This window comes from Anguilla rostrata, chromosome 15 (genome assembly GCF_018555375.3).
Source record: "Anguilla rostrata isolate EN2019 chromosome 15, ASM1855537v3, whole genome shotgun sequence".
In the NCBI taxonomy this organism is placed as follows: domain Eukaryota; kingdom Metazoa; phylum Chordata; class Actinopteri; order Anguilliformes; family Anguillidae; genus Anguilla; species Anguilla rostrata.
In genome coordinates this window covers 16,859,219-16,879,305 of record NC_057947.1, presented here as the reverse complement: position 1 = coordinate 16,879,305, position 20,087 = coordinate 16,859,219, and the positions used below count along the sequence as shown (strand labels likewise).

General features: G+C 45.2%; 1 protein-coding gene across 9 annotated transcripts in view; it reads right to left on the bottom strand.

The window, feature by feature from the left end:
• The window catches only part of gpc5a (glypican 5a), a 166,075-nt gene that overhangs the window by 56,394 nt on the left and 89,594 nt on the right, over positions 1 to 20,087 (bottom strand). For all 9 annotated transcript variants that reach the window (XM_064310035.1, XM_064310031.1, XM_064310032.1 and 6 more), the window contains exon 7: positions 7,522 to 7,687. In XM_064310035.1, the coding sequence (XP_064166105.1) occupies positions 7,522 to 7,687 (166 nt within the window). The remainder of the gene's footprint in view (positions 1 to 7,521; positions 7,688 to 20,087) is intronic.

Sequence of the window (20,087 nt, the reverse complement as noted above, 5' to 3'; positions counted from 1 at the left end):
GCATTCTGCAGAGGCTTTTCTCCTGAGCCCTTTGTGGACCCAGTACCCTATATTTTCAGATACTTTGCTATGGAGCTTCCCACCGAGAACCATTACCAGCCTTTTAGATCTCCCCGGACGCCATTTTGGCTCCTTTTATCCATTTCCCTTTGGTGTCCACTTTGCTTCAATTTTTCACTTCCTCCCTGCAGCCATCTTGAGAAGGTCTATGGATACCCTTTGCCTTTTTAAGGACCGATTGACGCTTTCATGGTATTAGATGGTAAACATTAATGGCAGGTTAACATAGCGTATGTTAACCATGCTGTACAGGGGGAGGGAGAATGAATGGCAGGCTAACGTAGCATACGCTAACCGTGCTGTACAGAGGGAGAGAAAATGAATGGCAGGTAAACATAGCACAGGAACACCTTGCTAATGCTAACCAAGCTGTACAGAGGGAGGGAGAGTGAAAGGCAGGCTAAGGTAGCGTACGCTAGCCGTGCTGTACAGGGGGAGGCGGCTCTCAAGGCCACCTACCCCAGGGCCGAGCTGTAGGTTTAATTGGGTTTTGTAACAGCTGTCATGTACAGTGTGACGTTGCCTTCAGGAATACAAGCCTTACCGCGCTCCCCCTGCTAATGGGGTTAAACCATTAATTCACCACGCCCGTGGCGCGAGCCGCTAGCGACACTGCTCACAGCCCGACTTCCCAAACTTTCAAACGCCCAGGCTTAACTCTGATATTGTAATTAATAGCGCTTAATTGGGGACACGGTGTACGCCCGATTGAAATCTCGCCGTTACTAGCTCTGAGGTAAATCACTTAGCGAGGGAGGAATAATGCGGCACACTTGAGACGAAGTAATGAGAACAGGGATGGGGTTGATTATGGCAGGCAGATATTACATGGAGCATTACAAGCACATCAAACAGCTCTTAAAGTGATGCATCTTGATGGCACAGTTGGACGTGTTTGAGCGGAATTCATTTCTGAGCATAACGGCCTGTTTTAATATGAGCTTTTCTGAGTGTGTGTTTGTGTATGAGTGGAGCGTGTGTCAGTCTATGCGTGAAGCTGAGTCAGTGTGTGTGTCTGTACAGAAGCATTTGTCTCACTGCGCGTTAGATTTATTGTCCCATCATTTGTGTTAGCGTCTGAGCTTGCGTGAATGACTAACTCTGTTTCTATATGTGTGAGTAGCCTCTGCTTTTCTGTGTGTGTTTTGCACATAACTGCATGTGTGAGTGCATGTGTCTGTGCTTGTGAGTGTGCACCTGATTTTGTACAAACGCTGAATATGTACCAGGATGACTGACTATGAAAGGCTGTGTGTGTGAATATGCATGCCCGTGTGTGTGTGTGGGAGTGCTTGTTTATATGAAGACCTTGTGTAAGACAGATAAAAAGCACACCCTCCCTACACAGATCCTCTGGCTGTTCTGCTCCCATTCCTGGTCCTTGCCCACTCTGATAACGGTTATCTTTATCATCATCATCATCATCATCATCCTCATCATTTTTTTAAATCATACCGCCTCTAGATACGTACAATCAAAACACCTCCCCCCCCACCCCCCCCCAAACCTTCTCCACATCTCATTTCTCTCCCTCTCTCTCTCGCTGACATTTCCTCTCAGCAGCTCCGTTCCCTGTACGAACGTCGCTCTCATCCATTCCCAGGAAAGACCCGACTTCCTCAACAGCTGGCACGGCATAATGAGCCGTTTGGCACAGCCAATCAAAAACCTGCCTCTTTCAGCTCCCGACAAAAGTCCCACTTGTAGCTTCATCAGGCCGCCCTGCTGCCTCGGCTCTCGGGTCCCCTGATAGGCTGAGCTGGCGGATGTCTTAATGCGGGGTCCGGGGCCCGGTTTAACCAAACCGCGCACCGGGTGGCCGGGGACCGCAGGGCCCTGCCGCGGTGTTTCTGCCGCGTTCTCTTCTTCAGCACAGGAAGCAGAGGGATGTATCCGAGAATCACTTAGAAAGGGATGACTCACATCCCCTACCTCCTCCCCCGCCGCCCCCCACCCACCGCAGTCCCCTGCTGCTCAGCTCCCTCACCCTACCCTGTCTGTAACCCCCCCACACATAAATAAAGATTTATTGACTGATTCATTGACTATCTGATTAATTTGGCATCTTGCATTGGCACAAAACTTATGCCGCCATATCTGGCCACGCCCGACACCTGAACTCAGCTTCGCTAGGCCACACCCTCAGCCGCCGGCAGTCTGCACACAGACGGTGTGTTACTGTGCACTACTTATTCCTCTCCACGGATAGCGTGTGAAATAAGGGGTTACTGTTAGCGGCTGTATCCTGCTCTGCTGTGCCACCCTGCAGGAAATCCACTCATTTCCTCTCACCCCTCGTTCTCATAAGCTGAGAGACACTGTCTCCCCAGCACCTTTTATTTCCTCCATCCAAACACTTGGCTGCTGTTGTCCCCAGAGTAAATCACACTCTGTGGTTAGCGAAAAGGATTAGAGAAACAACAATACAAGAGTCTATTCACAAAATACAGTTGTTTATGAAACATTTGCGTGTTTGTTTGTCCACACATCTGTGTGCGTGCGTGTGTATATGTGTGTACATATGCGCGTGCATGTGTGTGTACATATGCGTGTGTATATATGTGTACATATGCGCGTGCATGTGTGTGTATATATGCGTGCGTGTCTTGGCCCCTCCTGTTCCCTGTGGCCCTGCGGACCGCAGGTCCTCCTTCTCTGTGCAGCTGGCTGATAACATCCTCCTGCGTGCGTGAGTATATATGTGTGTGTATATATGTGTATATATGTGCGTGAGTGTCTTGGCCCCTCCTGTTCCCCGTGGCCCTACGGACCGCAGGTCCTCCTTCTCTGTGCAGCTGGCTGATAACATCCTCCTGCGTGCGTGTGTATATATGTGTACATATGCGCGTGCATGTGTGTGTATATATGCGTGCGTGTCTTGGCCCCTCCTGTTCCCTGTGGCCCTACGGACCGCAGGTCCTCCTTCTCTGTGCAGCTGGCTGATAACATCCTCCTGCTGAGGGAGTCCAGGAGAGGATGAGAAATGAAAAGCTCACCTCAAGAGGGGCGTAAAATCTCCGCACAGCAAAAAATGATTTATGCCCCGGATTGCGGCTGAGGATATCTGGCCCCTTCTGGGAAAGTTTAGCGCTAATGGATTCCTACAAAGGGTGTTAGAGCGGAGGGAACGCAGAGCGCGGGGTCGGCTGCGCTACGCTATGCTAGGCTACGCTGTGCAGCGCTGCTCCCAAACCCGCTAAAGTTGGCTAAGCAACGACCGCTTTACGAACGCTTCATTTCCGCTTCACAAACGTTTGTTTCCACTCCGCTTCTGATGCCTCGCCGCAGAGAAGGGCATTGTGGGATAGTAGTCACGCATAACCAAATCTCCTTCATAAGGGAAGCGTCGTTGACGGACTTTGGAAACTAATCGCGTTTCGGTCCCTTTTTGAAAACCATTCGACTGCTCCCTGTCATGGAAGCCGGTTAGCCACTTCCGCATCATCAGGAAATAAAGGTGGCAAGGAAGGAAAGAGCATGTGACACAGCTCACTTACTCCCTGATGAGGGTGTAATGAGCTGAAGGAAACTTCCAGATATGAAAATGGAACTGCTTTTCTGATTTTATCCCTTTGTGCTTTAATAAAAGAATGTCTACAACACTTCATAAGTGTCCTGCAACCGAATATTGTCCATCCACAGGGAAATATTAGACAACCAGCGAAACTCAAATGACACAAATCTCTGCAATTGTTCTGCACGAACCAATAATCAGCCAGTAGTATGAATTTTAGAACCGAAACAGGAATTATTCAAACAAACGTGTTGGAGGGACGCAGCTTGTACAGAAATGAAGACGCGGGACCCTGAAGCATTATGTCTGCGAGAAGATGATATGAAATCACACCTCTATGGCGACCGACGAGCTCGGGAATGGAAATCAGAAGCCGTCCCGTCCGCTTCCTCGTTAAGCCAGCTCACGCACTCACGGCTGCGGCGTCTGCTTTAATGTGGGACCGGCCTGCGCCGCTCCGTCTCCTTCTCATCCCTCCTTTAATGTCCTCTTTTTTAACCTGCACCCTCTCCCATCTGCGACCTCCCGCAGCAGTAAACAAGCTGCCCAACAGAAGAGCTTTCACAGGGGCCGGGGTCAGACTCCTTTCATCTGCACTACACACTTCAAACACGCACACACACACACACGCACACACGCACACGCACACACACACGCGCACACACACACACACACACACACACACACACGCATGCACACACGCACACACACACACACGCGCACACACACACACACACGCATGCACGCATGCACACACACACACACGAGCGCACACACATACACACACACACACGTGCGCACACACATACACACGCACACATGTACTGTACGCATACACATACACACACACGCACAAACAAGTGAGCACACACACATGCATGTACACATGCACACACACGTGCACACACATATACACACACATGTGCATGTTCACATGCGCGCACGCATACACACAAACACACACACCATCAGCACTCCGGCATGTCTACACACACACACCATCAGCACTCATGCATGTATACACACGCACGCGCATGTACGCATGCGCACGTGCACACACACACAGCGATGTTTACATCAAGTGCACTTTGCTTCACATACACTTATAAACGACCTGCCACGAGACAATCTGTGAATGAAACATCAAAGCTAAGGGACTAGCGCTGGATATATAACCTGATAGAGACACTTCATTTTTAACATCCATGTGGACACCCCATACATGAGGCCCTGTTCTGGCTTACAGGGTTTCTGGATGAACTTTAATATCACAGCACTTCCTTTCATCACAAATATAAACTTCCAACTGCCACACATATTGTAGCCATTCATGTATCTCAATTCAATCCAAGTATCCTGGACTGTATTTACAAGCCTAGTTTAGCCTTTTTCCATGAATTAAACATTCAAAAATAATGCAGTGCTACATACAAAGCAACACTTGATTTACTCAGAATACTTTTTCAGTTATAGTTGCCCAGACAGCAGACAACAGGCTTGCACAGTAATCTAGGATATATGTTAGACACATGTATGTTAAACTCAGCCTGGCTGTGCATCTTCTTTTTTTCCTGGGATATTAATCAGAAACATATCTATGAAATATGCTGTTCGTATCAAGTACCATTTGTGGACAGACATAATCGCAGTAATACTGATTTATTTTTCTGATAAAATGTATTTTACATCCCAGCACCAAAGCTCCAACTGCACGCAATTGAACAGACCAGCATAAATGTTCCAATATGGTTCATTCATCCCTACTAGCATATGCATATGGTTTCAGTTGTACAATACACGGGGGCTTTATGATAGATTACGGTCTTAGGAAACATCCTATTTTCTTCCTGCAGTTAATATTTAATCATCCAGCATAAAGAAATTATAGGCAGGCAGGAAAATACAGCCCCCCCCCCCCCACCCCACCTCCTCAACTCCCAATATTTCATAAATACATTTAAATTTCAGCTGTGTATAGCACCATAAGGAGCCTTAATGTCTGCTCAGTTTAGAGTCTTCCAGAAAAAAATGTTCTCAAACAGGGACAGTGGGAGGAATCTCTGAGTGCCAAAAGCAAGATATGCTGACAATCAAAGGCACAAGAATAAGACGCTTAAAAGAGAATGAATCCGAAAAAAATGTTTTTTCACAATCTGCAGAGGATAACATAAAAAATTGAGCATGATGTGTGGGATGCTTTGCTTAAAGTTAGAAAAGTACTCCTGACTCCCAAAGTTATTCACGAAAATCAAACATTAAAAGCTCAAACAAAAAAAAGAGAAATGATATGATCTTAAACCTATTTCATACAGTTCTTATACTAGACGCTCTTCTACTGAAGGAAGATCTGGAGACTTGGAGATCATGTTTCTGGCGGACCATGGCGATTATGTTTTTAACCTAGCAGTGACAGTAACGGTTTAGCGGTGGTGAAACTGACGTGAACGTCCACGCGGCGTGGACAAGCTGTGCCAGACCTCCAACTACACATAACGTGCTTTGCATCAAGGGGAAACTGTTTTATTGCAAAAGTGATTGCATGGAAAAAGACAGAGAGAACTGAGGGAAAAGATACAGTGCAAAAAAAAGAAAAAAAAAGACAACAGCCTGAGATATCATAGCGGTCACTCCCTCCGTTCTTACACAATCAGACGCTATATGCCTCCTCACCAAAGCCACCTTCCGCCCAAGGTCAGCGAGAGTTTCAGAGAAAAGCGCGGTGACAGATTGCACTTCCAGAGGTGAATGGGAATTTATGAATCGCCGCTTTTCAGACTAATTACTTATTAACGGCGGTTGTCATACCACAGACATTACTAAAGGGAGTGTGAAATGGAGATCTGAAATGGATTGCTTCGCCGGATTCACCCAAGGAGGATGTGACAAAACCCATTTCAAAGCATACCTCTTCTGCAGATTGAACCCATTTGTTAAAATCAAGCCCTGTGCGGCGTAGGCAGTGTATTATAGCATATCTATGCGCAACTTTTAATTCTCTGAGGCTTAGAGTCAGAAACCTGAACACAAAGTCGATGACTGGCCAATGTTACGCATGCGAAAGAAGAAAAATGTGGTCTAATATTTTTTTATCAGCAGTATTTCAGAGGAATATAAACTCTTGATTTTCTCTGTGTTCAATACAAAACGCACAGGTTTTACCAATTAAAAGCCTGTTTATTAAGCTAATTAACTGTGATCACTTTATCAGTGATCACTTCATTTCATCACTGTTCACTGGCATGCCGATGTGTGTTGTGTCCACTGAGGGCCTTTTAGTTTATTTTTAGTTTATTTATTTTTATTTTTTTTGCGGGTTCCTGATCTCGCTCGATATAACTGCTGCTCAAAGGGCAGGAGAACTTTTTCGGCCGGACTCGGAGAGCGTTTGGAGGTCGCGTCCCTCTGCTCGGCCGGGCCGGCCCCGCCCCGCCGCGGTATTGACGCGATGTGCTTCGGTGACCTCTGGCTTACCCGCGGGGGGGCGGGCCGGCAGTGCTTAAGAGATTAATCTAGCGCTTTGTATGCCCGAGTGGGACCGGGGTCAATCGGTGGGGTCGGCCTTGGCGGGCGTCCACCGCCTCGGTTTATCCTGACCCGCGGAATCAATTCCGAATTAGGCCGGCCAAAAACAACGCCGCTCAGCCATGTCCGACACCGGCAAAGCATCGGGAAGAGCAGCGAGGTACAACAGGAACCTGTCACGGACTCCTACATGCTCAGAATGCTCTTAACGCTGAGCAAGCCCAGGAATACCTCCGCTATTACGGAGAACTTTCCGGACTCTCCTCCTCCAGACGAGGGAAGATGAGGAAGATGAAGATCAGGAAGCATAGCATACACTCAGGTTTGGAGACTCTGAGGACACGCGTCCTCCACAAAGACCTTCGGTGTGTCTGAAGAAGAGGAAGACAGAGAGGAAGAGGACGAAAAGCGGAGCGCCCACTCACATTTGGAGACTTTCAGCACCTTCTTCACCTCCCCGCCGCCCGACCCCCCGCAGCCGTCCTCATCCTCGTCGTCGCAGTCCCCGCTGAAGCGTCCGTCCGAGGCCCCGCTCCCAGCCTCAATCCGGTCCAGCGTCCCGTACTGAGGGATGGACTTGCCCTGCAGCAGCTGAGACAGACACACAGACACAGACACAGACACAGACACAACACAGTCACTATAACGTTCCGTACTGAGGGATGGACTTCCCCTGCAGCAGACAGACGCACAGACACAGACAGACACGTTCACCACAGCGTTCCTCACTGCAGGATGGACTTCCACTGCACTGTGACAGAAAGACAGGCAGATACAGACAAACACACAGAGACAGTACCGATACCAAAGTTTCCTTTCGTTTAAAAATTTTGTTGCTATCAGGACTGAAAAAAAACTTGTCATCTCAGCTAGATAAAATAGGCTTAATATCATATTATTATATTATTTGTTTTTGTGGTTCATTACGTGTAATACAAGTAAAAAATGAACATTTTCAATACACATTTCAAACCTGAACTGCTTTTAGTTTGACTGGTTATTTATGTTTATTGTCGTGGTATTCTAGTCAATATACAACTTCATTCATTCATTTTTGCAAGTTATAAAATATAACTTTTTAAAACGCACCATTTCTGTAAGTTATAAAATGTACCTTCAACTGAGCAAAATAAAAATGCACAACAAAAATGTCTGGTCTTTTACTTGTCATTCTGATAAATTTCTTATCAACCATTTCACCAAACTATCACCAGGATTTTATTTATTTATTTTTTTTGTGGGAGGGCGTACTCAAAACATTTACTATTGCTGGCTGTAATATGCTTGTTTACTCTTACCCTATACACACACAATCTGTGAACTCAATCACCTACAAAGGAGAATGAATAGTTTTTTAAATTGCCTAATTTAAATGCAAGACCAGTCAAACATCGAAAGCTATTTGTATTTATCTCTCAGGTAAAGCTCTAAAGGCTACTGTAATTGCCCATGGTAATTAGCTACCGCAGTGGTTCAATATTAGCGGATGATGTAGCATGGCTAATGGATTATCCCAGCCATGATGGATGTGCGGCTACTAGACACGGATTTAGCTCTTGTAGGCTTAGAGAGGTCATTCTGAACAGTGAAGGTTAAATGCTGATGCCAAAATTCTTCTTTTCTTTTATTGTACAGAGAATTTTTTTTTTTTTTTAAAGATGGAGAGCTCATCTGCCTGAGAGCCGTTTAGGGTAATGCAACCGGCTTGTTGCCAATCAAATAAGGTTTGCATCAGGCCTGGAAAGGATCACAAATTTCACGCCATTTTGTTTTTGCCCAATCACATGAAATGTGTAACAATGAGCTTATGTTAAGTCTGGAAGGTACAGATTAAAGTTTGTCATGACAGCCTGCCAACCAAAACAATCCGCAGTCGATTTAATTAAAAGAGTGCCATTTCCTGTGTGACTCCCTTTACTGGTTCTAAAATAAGGTTCTGACAAATACACTGTGAAAATAAAATCGCCAGATAAAATGTAAGTGTCAAAGAATCAACCGCTTGAGTGAAAATACTCCGGCAATGAACAAGCTGCTTAATGTCTGTCTCAGGACAGGCGTGCTGATTTTTTCTGTCAGCAACTACCAACTTAAAACTTAAAACTGGAAAAGAAAAACCAAGGCCAAAAAAGTGCTAGAACTGTGGCTCCTTTTTTAATTGCCATTTTTTCCTGTTTATTTTGCATGAATAAAATGCAAAAAATTGTACTCCTCAGTACCATCACATTCATTACTATCATTATTATTATTGATGTTTTTATAACACCCTATGCCCCGTTGACACTGAACTTCTCACACAAATCATCACGCTGAACATTATTATTAATTATTCACATGGTTCGGTCCACTGATCTCACATATGACCTGCGAGAGGGCCTTTTCCAAAGGACGGCTAAAAACAAATATTCCCCTCCTCCGGTCTCCCTGCTAGAAAGCAAGCTTTTCTCTCTGAGCCCAGAGCACGCACGCTTCAATCTCCCACCCACCGCCAGCGATGGTCTTCTCTCTTATCAGGCTAATGACCGCGCTGCCCTCTGAATCTCAGGGTGCTCTTTGCTCTTTTCTCGCTGATCTCTGACTGACGGCTGAGGGCTGGACTGAATTCTCTTATTTTCAGGAGGTGTTTTTTTTTTACTAGTTTGCCGTAACAGACTTTAGTTAGAGTGCTGGCCAGGTCTCGCAGTTTCCATCATAGCACACAGGCCGGGCTCGTGGGACGCCGAAGGGGCGAGAGCATGTGTTCTTATGTACGCTAAAACACGCTGTTCGCCTTCTGCATCGTTTCCAAAACATAATCCTTAAATAAACTCCAGCGACCTCCTTTGTGAGCACATCTGCAGAGGGCATGTGACTTGCATTAGGAAGATTTAATATAAACTTTCATTGCTCACAGATGGCCCTACCACTGTACACACATGAGGTCGCTCTGACATTTAGCATTAAACAACAGTGCCAATTAGCCAAAAAAAGGGGAAGCCTTATCTCCGTGGGATTACAGGAATTGAATATCTAAGGGATTACAAATCCTGTTTTGAAAAAGCAAAAATATGCAGCAAAATCCAAAATGTTTACTTTACAAGATATGAACTTATGATATACATGTACAGTGCCTTGAAAAAAATATCTGGCCCCAACACTTTTTTCACATTTACTGTAAGTGTCTTCCAGCCTCGGATTTTGATGCATTAGACTGGGACTTTTTATGTGAGATTCACACATTCTTCACAGAGCCTCCCCCCAAAAAGAAATAAATCGTAAAACAAAAAATACTGAAAACTAAATAAAAAATAAAAAAACTGAAATATCATCACCGTCTAAGTATTCAGGCCCTTGAGCCAATACTTTGCAGCCTCTGGCAGCTATTACAGCAAGAAGTCTTTGCTGCAAGATAAGTCTCAATTAACTTTACTCTCTGTGATGGAGCTTATTTGGCCATTCCGCCTCACAAGATTGCTCAAGCGGGTGGAGAAACAGTGACAGAGAACAATTTTCAGGTCTTGCCACAGGTTCTCAACAGGATTAAGGTCAGGACTCTGACCGGGCCACTTAAGGACATCTTTTTCTTAACTCCACTGCTGTTCTGGCATTGTTCTTTTTTATCTCTGTCCTGTGGAAAGACAAAAGTCCTCCCCAGTTAGAGTTCTTTTGGCAGAGGGGAGCAGCTTTTTCATCCAGGACTTCTCAGTATTGCGCACCATTCTACTTTCCATCAAGCCTGACAAGATTGTGAGTCCCTGGCTGATAAGCATCCCCATAACAAGGCTGCCAGCGTCATACTTTACCGCGCGGACGCCATAACCTGGCTTAGCCTCATCAGACCACAAGACCGTCTGCAACATCCCCGCGGCACCTTGAATCTTTGAAAACTTTCTACAGGCAAGGATGTGAGATTTATTCTCAAGCCACTCTCCCATAAAAGCCCTTTCTGTGGGATGACTTGGAGATTACCGACCCATGAACACCGACTCCCATCATAGCCACTGACATCTGCGCGCAGCTAGCCTCAGAGCAGCCTGTCTCAGATATCCCCTCCTCAGGCAACTAAGTGGAGAGGAAAGGCCTGAGCTAGGCAGCGCGGTGGTACTTTTCCACTCCTGTCTGATAGATTGCATTGAACTCCAAGGGATGTTCGATGCCTTTGAGAACTTTATTTCTACTCTTCCCCATATTTCTGCTTCTCTACAATCATATGCCTGTAACTTGCTTAGAATGCTCTTTGGTCTTCATTTAGAATATTTACTGAAAGTCTTGACCATACTATGGGACCGTAAAAAGAAAAGGGTATCCTCACAGATGAATTGAAAGCAGATGATCCACAATTTGTTTTAGGCAGATGGAATCCATTGCAACTGAGAGAGAATACTTTTTAATATGATCATTTCAATGTTGAGTAAATTGTTAAGAGTGTTTTTCTTTTTACATGGAGCTTAAGACTTTGTAGATCAGTGTGAAAGAATCCAAATTTAATTTATTTCAAATTCATAATCAGTGACAATAAAATGTGGAAAAAGGGTGGGGGCCTGAATACTTTTTCTAAGCACATAGTTTTAACTTCCTCTACCTACAATAAAGCCGTGGGACAACCCGAGTTACTCTCCTGGGACCAAGGCAACATGACCCAGGAAACACATTAATCTACTGTATGGTGAGAGCATGCCATTGCAGCTTTGACAACTCTCTCTCATTATTCGGGGCGGAAAATAAAGAAAGCTCAGTCAGAACCAACAAAAGGAATGAAATATTTGTGTTTAAAACGCGGTGCATTTCCAAAAACAGTAAAAGTAGTAAAAGAAAAGGTCTACCACTGTGATATCTGCCTTTCTGTTTTAAGAATTACGTTCTTAATTGAAACTTTTTGTCAAAGCTTTCAAAGAATCATTTTTGCACTTTGTGGCCTTTGCACTTTTCCACAAAAATGGGAAACAAAGAAGCTTGGAAAAACGAACCTCGATATCGGGGGCCACTTTATAAGTGCCGCTGTAGAGCTCTGAGCGGCATGAGCAGAAAATCATGCTCTGAAATCCATCCATTAAAAACAATCAGTCGGCTGCAGTGCGATTCTGTTCAACAGGCTTGGCAGGGATTCTATGTTTTCACACTTTCTGCACAAAAACCGTTGGGATAATGTTTGCTTTTCTGACAGCCGTGCGATAAGAGATTCATTTAGGTTCCTGGCCACTGGCCTGGGACAGCCACGGTGAGCACAGTTCATCTACAAACGGGTGATATAAATTTGATTTCTGGCCGGTGAAAGGCGACAGATTGAGTCAGGGGCCGGGCATGGCGACGGTCGGAGGGAGCGTTGAGCCGCCCGCGCGGCTGGGCTGTGCTCCAGATGGTAATCGGCGTTATCTCACTCTGTGACCTTTCGGAGGGAAGTGGACGCGTGTAAAGCCGCGCAGCCTTCGTGACCGGACGAGATACGAGCGGAGCGGAGCCGGGGCAGATCCGTCAAACCCGCCTCTCGGCCATCGCGTGACAAATAACCATCAAACTGACCGCGGCCCTTCTTTCTGTGCAACAGGCGTTAGATATTTTGACGTCGCCGTCTTCCAAACGATTCAAATTATTCTGAGACATTTCCCAGTTCTAAAGGAAGGACTTGGTAGATGGGCTTTGGTGGTGGTGGTGGTGGTGGTGGGGGGGGGGACTCAGTCCCTTTGTGCAATGAGTAGAGAAAGCACAGGGACAGAGAGGAGAGAAACACATTAGGGGCTCCTCACAGTGCATTTATATAAATATTTATTTGTTAAGGGGGAGGAGGGTGCCTACATTCCACATTTCCACTGAACATCTTCAGCCAGGACACCCGCTGTCCCCTACATCCCAGCCTAACCCCTCCCCCCCACCCCCGACCCCCCACTGGACGAGATGGTGCTGAAAGACACCATGACAAAAAAATCACTTTAGAAGCATTTTCCCACTAATCCTGCCAAAAAATTCAATTCTCCAGTTCAAATGCACTTATGTACATATCATATTCCTTTGATAAATATGAGAATAATGTCTGCACTGTCAGTCGGTGTTCTTATTCTCCCAGGAATCTGGAGCCTAAGGGCACTTAAAAAGAAACAAATGTTTGGCTCATACAGCCCCCATACAGACTGTATGCATCAACTTCTGCCAAAAGTAGCTTCAAACATTTTAATACACCAATGAGGTCACTTTTCTTTGAAGCCATTCGCAAGAATATAAAGGGTTATACAACAATCACAAAACCTATTCAGAAAATATCAGTAAAAACAGTAAATAAAATGTATCTGCAGAACTGTTTTGTGTTTGGCCATGAGACATTGCATAGCAAGGAAGGAGGCAGAAGTACATGCATCCAATATAACCCCTCCTGAGAACATCTTCTACAAGGCTAGGTTATTTTGTAAGCAACACAAGGAATGTGGAGACTGAGGGATATGGAGGGAGGGAGGGGGAGAGAGAGAGAGAGAGTGAGAACTGTCACCCTCAGGTTGATGCCAAGAAACAAGTGTTTATGCAGCATTGGACTTTGCATGTGTATGTGTGGGCGCACACACGCACACATGCACACACTCTCTCACACACACACACACACCAAACTGGGCATTTACATTTGCAAATTGTCAACATTGCAAATGTGTCAGGAAACACTGAAAACTAACTGAACGTCTTGACAAGAGTGATGCAGAAGTACATCATCATTATAGGACATACACGCAAAGGATTTGAAATTACAGTAAACAATTAATACGAGGTTAATGTTCAGACTGTTAGCTTAAATTTGCAGGTATTTACATTCATATCAGGCGGACCAAGTAGGAATTGCAGCCCTTTATACACATATTAATGGGAAAAAAGTAATAGGACAAGCTGTTCAGCGGTTTCTTGGCAGCTATCATGATGCTAATTTCTAATTAGATAAGGCACAAGAATGCTAACAAAAGATCTAAAGTTGATTCTAGCTGTGTAATCACCACAAAGTTTCAACAAGCACACAATGCCACGATAAAATGAAATTCCAGAAGAGATGAGAAAAAAAGTTGAAATATATCAGTCTGGAAAGGGTTAAAAATGCTCTGGGACTCCACTGAACCACAGTGAGAGCCATGATCTCCTAATGGAGAACACTTGGACCAGTGGTGAATCTTCCCAGGAGTGGCTGGCTCCACTGCTTCGGATGTGAAGAAATCCACATGTGTTTCTGTCAATCCTTCCACTGCAAGAAGACAACTAAATTCTATGGGCCTGAAAGGATGTATAGCTGTCAAAAAGCCACAAATGAGAAAAAGAAATAAACGGTAGAGAAGAAAATTTGCACTAGTACACCAAAACTGAACACCTGTGATGTGGAGTATGGCTTTATGGACTGAAAAATGAATTGCCGCAAAGCAATGAAAGACTCTTGGAACCATGTCTACAATCTTAAGTCAAGCATGGTGGAAGATCAGTGCAAGTTTGGGCCTATATAACAACATCTGGAGTCGGTAATTTGGTTTTGATTGAAGGCATTATAAACACTAATAAACACAAACAAATCTTAATGTATCATACAATACCCTCTGGACAACATTTGATTGGGAGCAAATTCACTCTCCAGCAAGATAATGACCCCAAGCACACCACTTAAAAGACCAAGCTGCTGGTGTTCTCAGAACAATAGACTGGCTACCCCACAGACCAAACCTCAATGTGTTTTGTGATTACTATCGAGAGAAGCAGAAAATGCAACCAACTTCTAAGACTGAGCTTTCAAGGAAAAACTCAAAGCAAGTCTCCTGAAAAGAATGGAAGCTGTAATAAAGGCAAAGGGTGGACACACTAAATAAATAACTTGCACTTAATTGCTGTTTTCACTGGAAAGTAAATAGAGAGAGAGAGAGAGAGAGAGAGAGAATATACGCTAAATATTATGATCAGAATATGTGACGCTTTAAGTCAACTGCATCTTCCCTCCGTTTATCGTTCAGTCATTCAGTTAAAACTATTTTTGTTGACACAAAAACAGATTTAGAGCTTTTTTAACATATAATTTAGAGACAGGCTTTGTGTGCAAATTGCTGTATTCTTAAATTACTACAATTCCATTTCCCCCCAGGCTGGATTCTGAATGCCTTGCTTTTGTTAGCCGAGGGGACTCTCAGGCAGTCACGCTGACAGCCCGATGAGTAAATTAGCCAGCGCGAGCATGCTTGTGATAATGTTTTCATTTCTGTCAGCAAAAAAGAATAGATTGAAGTTACATTACCCTTTCAATTACGTTCAGAAAGTCAGCATGCCCGGCGTTTCCGCTAGCGGGTGTGTTTCTTACATTCGCTAAAGTTCGGACCCGGTGATGACTGGTCTTATGCTACACATAGAAAAACAGCAGGTAGGGGTCTCTCTGCCACTCAGTCGTTCGGCTGAAAACTGTTTTAAACTTGAATTGCCACTTGTCATCCGACAAAATCGGACAACTTCTTATGTAATTTCAGATAAACAAAAATAAATTTGAGTTAAACCAGTCGACTGACGTCTAATTTCTCAAGGGACGTGGGCTCACCTCTGCAGTGGAAGCAGAACTCCTGTGAAGCCCAGCCGCTTTAGAAAATGTCAAAGGCCGCAAACGCATACAGCGGCCTGAAGACAACTGACCTTCCGCGCGTCTCTGAGACGCATCTGGAATCAATAGCCCAGTCTGCCCGAGCTGCTGCTAACGGACAGACCGAGTGTGAGCACGGTTACCGTACCGCAGACACTCTCCGAGTGGGTCCAGCGTGCCGCTGGTGCCCAGCACGGATAAAGAGCCGGATTTGGACTTTGCCTCTTCTGTGCTGCTGGGTTTTTCCACATGCGCGGAACAGGCTCGGCGAAGCCGCGATTGAGCTAGCCCCATGAGATCCACAGCACCGCCGTAATGATACTCAAATCAATGGCTCACAATCGTGACTGGCAGTGAAATATATTTGCTGGGAAAGAGTAGTCTACATCATTCAGAAACACAACAGACTATGAATAATAAAAACAGTAATATATTATTTATACACACACACACACATTTACATATATAGGTATCTTTGAAATTTGAGTGATACCGGTCGATTGAAACATTTTGTTTTACATTTCTTACTAAACTAGCTCTGCAGGTGATGTAGAATTTCCAAAAAGCTCACCACTTTTGACAACATCAAAGTACAGAAACACCAGGACTGGCATAATCGTTATCCGAATAGTTCACGTTTACAGGTATGAAAATAGTTTAGTTCTTTTAGTCCTTTATAAAAAATGGCTCTTATGTCACTTAACTGGATTGTACATGGTTGACAAAAGTTTTATATGAACAGCAAACTTTCAAAGGAGATGTTTTCAGGAGGAGAACAAACAAAATCCCCGGGCACAGAGCGTTTTGCTCTCTGTATTCTGCGTGTGTAGCTTCCATTGCCTCGCTAAATGGTCTGTTTCAGCTCCGCCTCAGTGTGTGGGTAGCAACACGCAGATCCATCAACGGTGAGCGACGTTAATGTATTCCAAACAAGGCAGCTCTTCAACGCTACTGAAAGATCAGAAATGATTGTTTTTTAAGCTGAAGGAACAAGCATTGTTTGACCTTAAGTGTGTCAATCAGATGCCTAATCTTTTTTGTCTTTGAGAGCTGGTGGGGGGGGTGCGGGGGTAGGCCAAAATGAAAAAAGCCTTTTCTTCTCCCAGAGTAGATTGCATTGAGTAGCCTGAAGCTCCAGGCCAAGCTTGACGTGCTCAAAAGGTGATTTATTTTACCTCCTGACAGGATTATTAGCTCCAGTTCGACAAACGCAATAAGGCTTTGTCAATCTGACGATCATTACTACATGCCGCTGTTCTACATCTTGTGCAACACTGATTGAGGCGGTGTGGCAGGTCTTTAAAACAGCGAGGGCCTGAAGCCGCCAACCTCTCTCCAGCGTGACATCACTAGCACGGCAACCAAAGAGAAATGTCCTCAGGAGAACTTGAAAGCCCTTGAACATGACCCCTTAGCAACGTGAGCCTTTCTATGGTCAATGGCAACAGCTGAAGTTCATGAAGAGGACGAAAAGCAACGCAGAGTTAGCCTTTTATGATAGACCTGTAAGTAACATTACCTCTAGCTATAGCTATTCAGCCAGCTATGTTACCCAGGTAGCTAAATGGCTAAAAGCAAGAGTGAGTGGGCGGGATTGAAGACAGGAGAGGAGACTTTCTTGATTGTAAACACAGGACCACAGCCAGGCAAAAAAAACCCTGCATAGTATGTCTTTACGAAGGAATCAAACAAAAGTTGCTAGACTGAGCAATCAGCAGTTTTTGGACACTATGTCAAGATGTCACTAAACAAAATGTCAGTCTCATGAGTAACAATCACAGGATAAATTGCTCAGTGAAGAATTCAACAGCCTGGGCAGGGACAGCATTACACCCTCAGTGAATGTGGGGGCTATAACGATAAACCTTAGATAATGCTTCTCCATTTTTCTTCAGAAAGTCAGAAACAAAATCATTGCAGTGCGGCTGAAGCCAGGCGTCTCTCCGTTTTCCTTCCATTTGCAATGCCCAGGTCTTTGCTGAACCTTCTCCCAGTTCCCAGCTGAACGCAGTTAGCATCCTCCAGAGTGGAACTGCAGGCAGTTAGCATCCTCCAGAGTGGAGTCTTATCATACAGTATGAAGGGTGAATTCTGACAGCTTACTAGGACACTTTAGGCCAACCAGCTTAGGAACCCTAAAGCTTTGGACTGTATGGGCTGCATAGCTCAGTCAAAATATGCTTTGTGGACCACAGTGAGGGGAAAAAACCTACAGATATTTAAAATATTTGGGCAATAATAGCAATTTTTCTTCGGCAACAAGGTTCACACAATGAGATCATTCGCGTTGTCTCTTCATGGAGCTTGGGCTGCAGGTTGAGAGACACCGAATAAAACATGTCTCCTTGGTCCTGGATTACTTTATCAGCATCATTAACACACACACAATACTCTCCTGCCTCATGAAATGTCTAGACTCCAGCCTCAGAGGTGAAAAGGCTTATGTGGCCTCAGGCAAGGGAGAACGAACGAACGAACCTGGTTCTGAAAACAAGTAATAACAGTCAAGGGCCGTCTGCAGGTTAGAACATCACCACGGACTCGACCTGCAGAACTGCGGAAACCCTGAGACGTTATTTAAATATTAATAAACAATAAATAACAGGAAAAACTAGCGAAAGGCAGGAACGCTGTCCCGCTGTCAGGTGTTCGGAGCAGATGAAACCCAGGAGAGCGGGACGACGCGCGGCGTGTTCGTACGCCAGCGGTTGTCGGCAGACCGCATCGCGGTAACGACGTTGCGTGGGAGCGCCGGTTTGAACATGTCTATCTCCACATCCTCCTCCGCGCCTCCGCGCCCGTCTCGGTCTTAATCCACAGCCCTGCGGGCCCACGGGCGCTCGACACGCTTCTGCTACGTTAAAATTAACAGGATGGATTCTCTAGACTCACAGGGAGCTCACTCATCTTTCGCGTTCCTTCAGTCTTCTGTTTCTTAACTGCAGGAGGCTTCCAGTCATTTGGTTTCTGGCGCTATGTTACACATTACAGCTCAGAAAGTTTATGGTCACAGTACAGTACTTGGTAGTGCCCGTTGAAGAATTTTCTGAAAAAGCATCAAATTGATGCTTTTTGACAGGGAAAGAGGAGTTTCAATGCTAAAACAACTATCTGGTGGGCGTGAAGATTCCGTGAGACAACCAAAAAATGCGATACACTGCCCTTCTTACCCAGAGAAAAACACCTCTTGGCCAAGGCCCGGTCCAAACAAAAAGGATTTCAACAAATCCAAAGCAGGATCTGGAATGCGGCTGCAGCTACGGCTTCCGGCGAACAGCTGAAGGTGGCGGTGTGGAACCCCGCGGGGACCCGGCCCATGTCCGGCTATGACTCATCACTCTGAAAAGCTCCCGGTCACGGCACGCAGCCTCAGCTGCTCCGGCTTACAGGAAAACCAAAATAATTGATCCGGACGGCAGAGGCGGCTGGGGGGGGAGGGGTAGGGGCTGGTTCGGGAGGTTGCCGGACTCGGCTTGTTTGTTCACCAGCGTTATGAGACGCTGAAACGAGGCCCTTGGATCAACACTCGCACTCGAATGCCGTCAGCACTTAGACACAGGAATATTTTCCCTGGCCTGGTTTTGACGGTAATTAGCTGGGGTGGTGAACTTTGGGTGACATGAACAGGTACGCTTTTAAACACTATGACGCATTAAACATGGACAACATGTCCTGTTTTTCTTGCTAAATGTTTCCAGTATATATTATAGTGCACATTTATATTAGGCTGAACATTGGCTGGCATGTGTAGTATCATTTTGAGTTGGAAAGAACTACTGAAAATATCACTCATTAATTCATGTTTCATGAATATTTCAAGCCTAAACCTTTAAAACCTCATTACATGCTGATAAAAACGGACACAATATCTATTTGTCTATCCATCTCTCTATCTATCCATCTCTAATCAGAATAAGATCTGGTTATCACAGCAAGTACTCTAACATTCCTTTTTTGATGGAATCGTTATTTTTAAAATAAGCATGCTCCTGTAACAAATGTGAGCAGAACACCATTCATTTATGAAAGCAGCACACAGAAACTAAGTGTGCAATATTAAGAAGCCATGCTGTTACATTGTTATACTGAAACATTCATGAATTCGAAAAGGCCTCGGCTGAAGCAGATTTCCCTCCGGTGAAGAGGAAGGCAGACAGCAGCGGTCAATAAAGCACAACCCGAGAGTTTGGGTCTGTTTCACCGAGCCCGGCAGCGAGGTCGCGCTCACGCCTTCGGACCGCACGTTCGATACGGAGCCCCGCCCCTCCACGGCCGACACTCCGGGGCAGACCGACCGCCCAAAACGCGCAAACACACCGCTTATTGACGGGAACCGCTCTCCACATCGCCTTTCGCACGGCAGCGGGATTCTGCTGTTCACAATAACGAGCAAGTGAATAAGTAAACACGCAAGTAAATAAAGAAATAAATATCCCAGCCGTA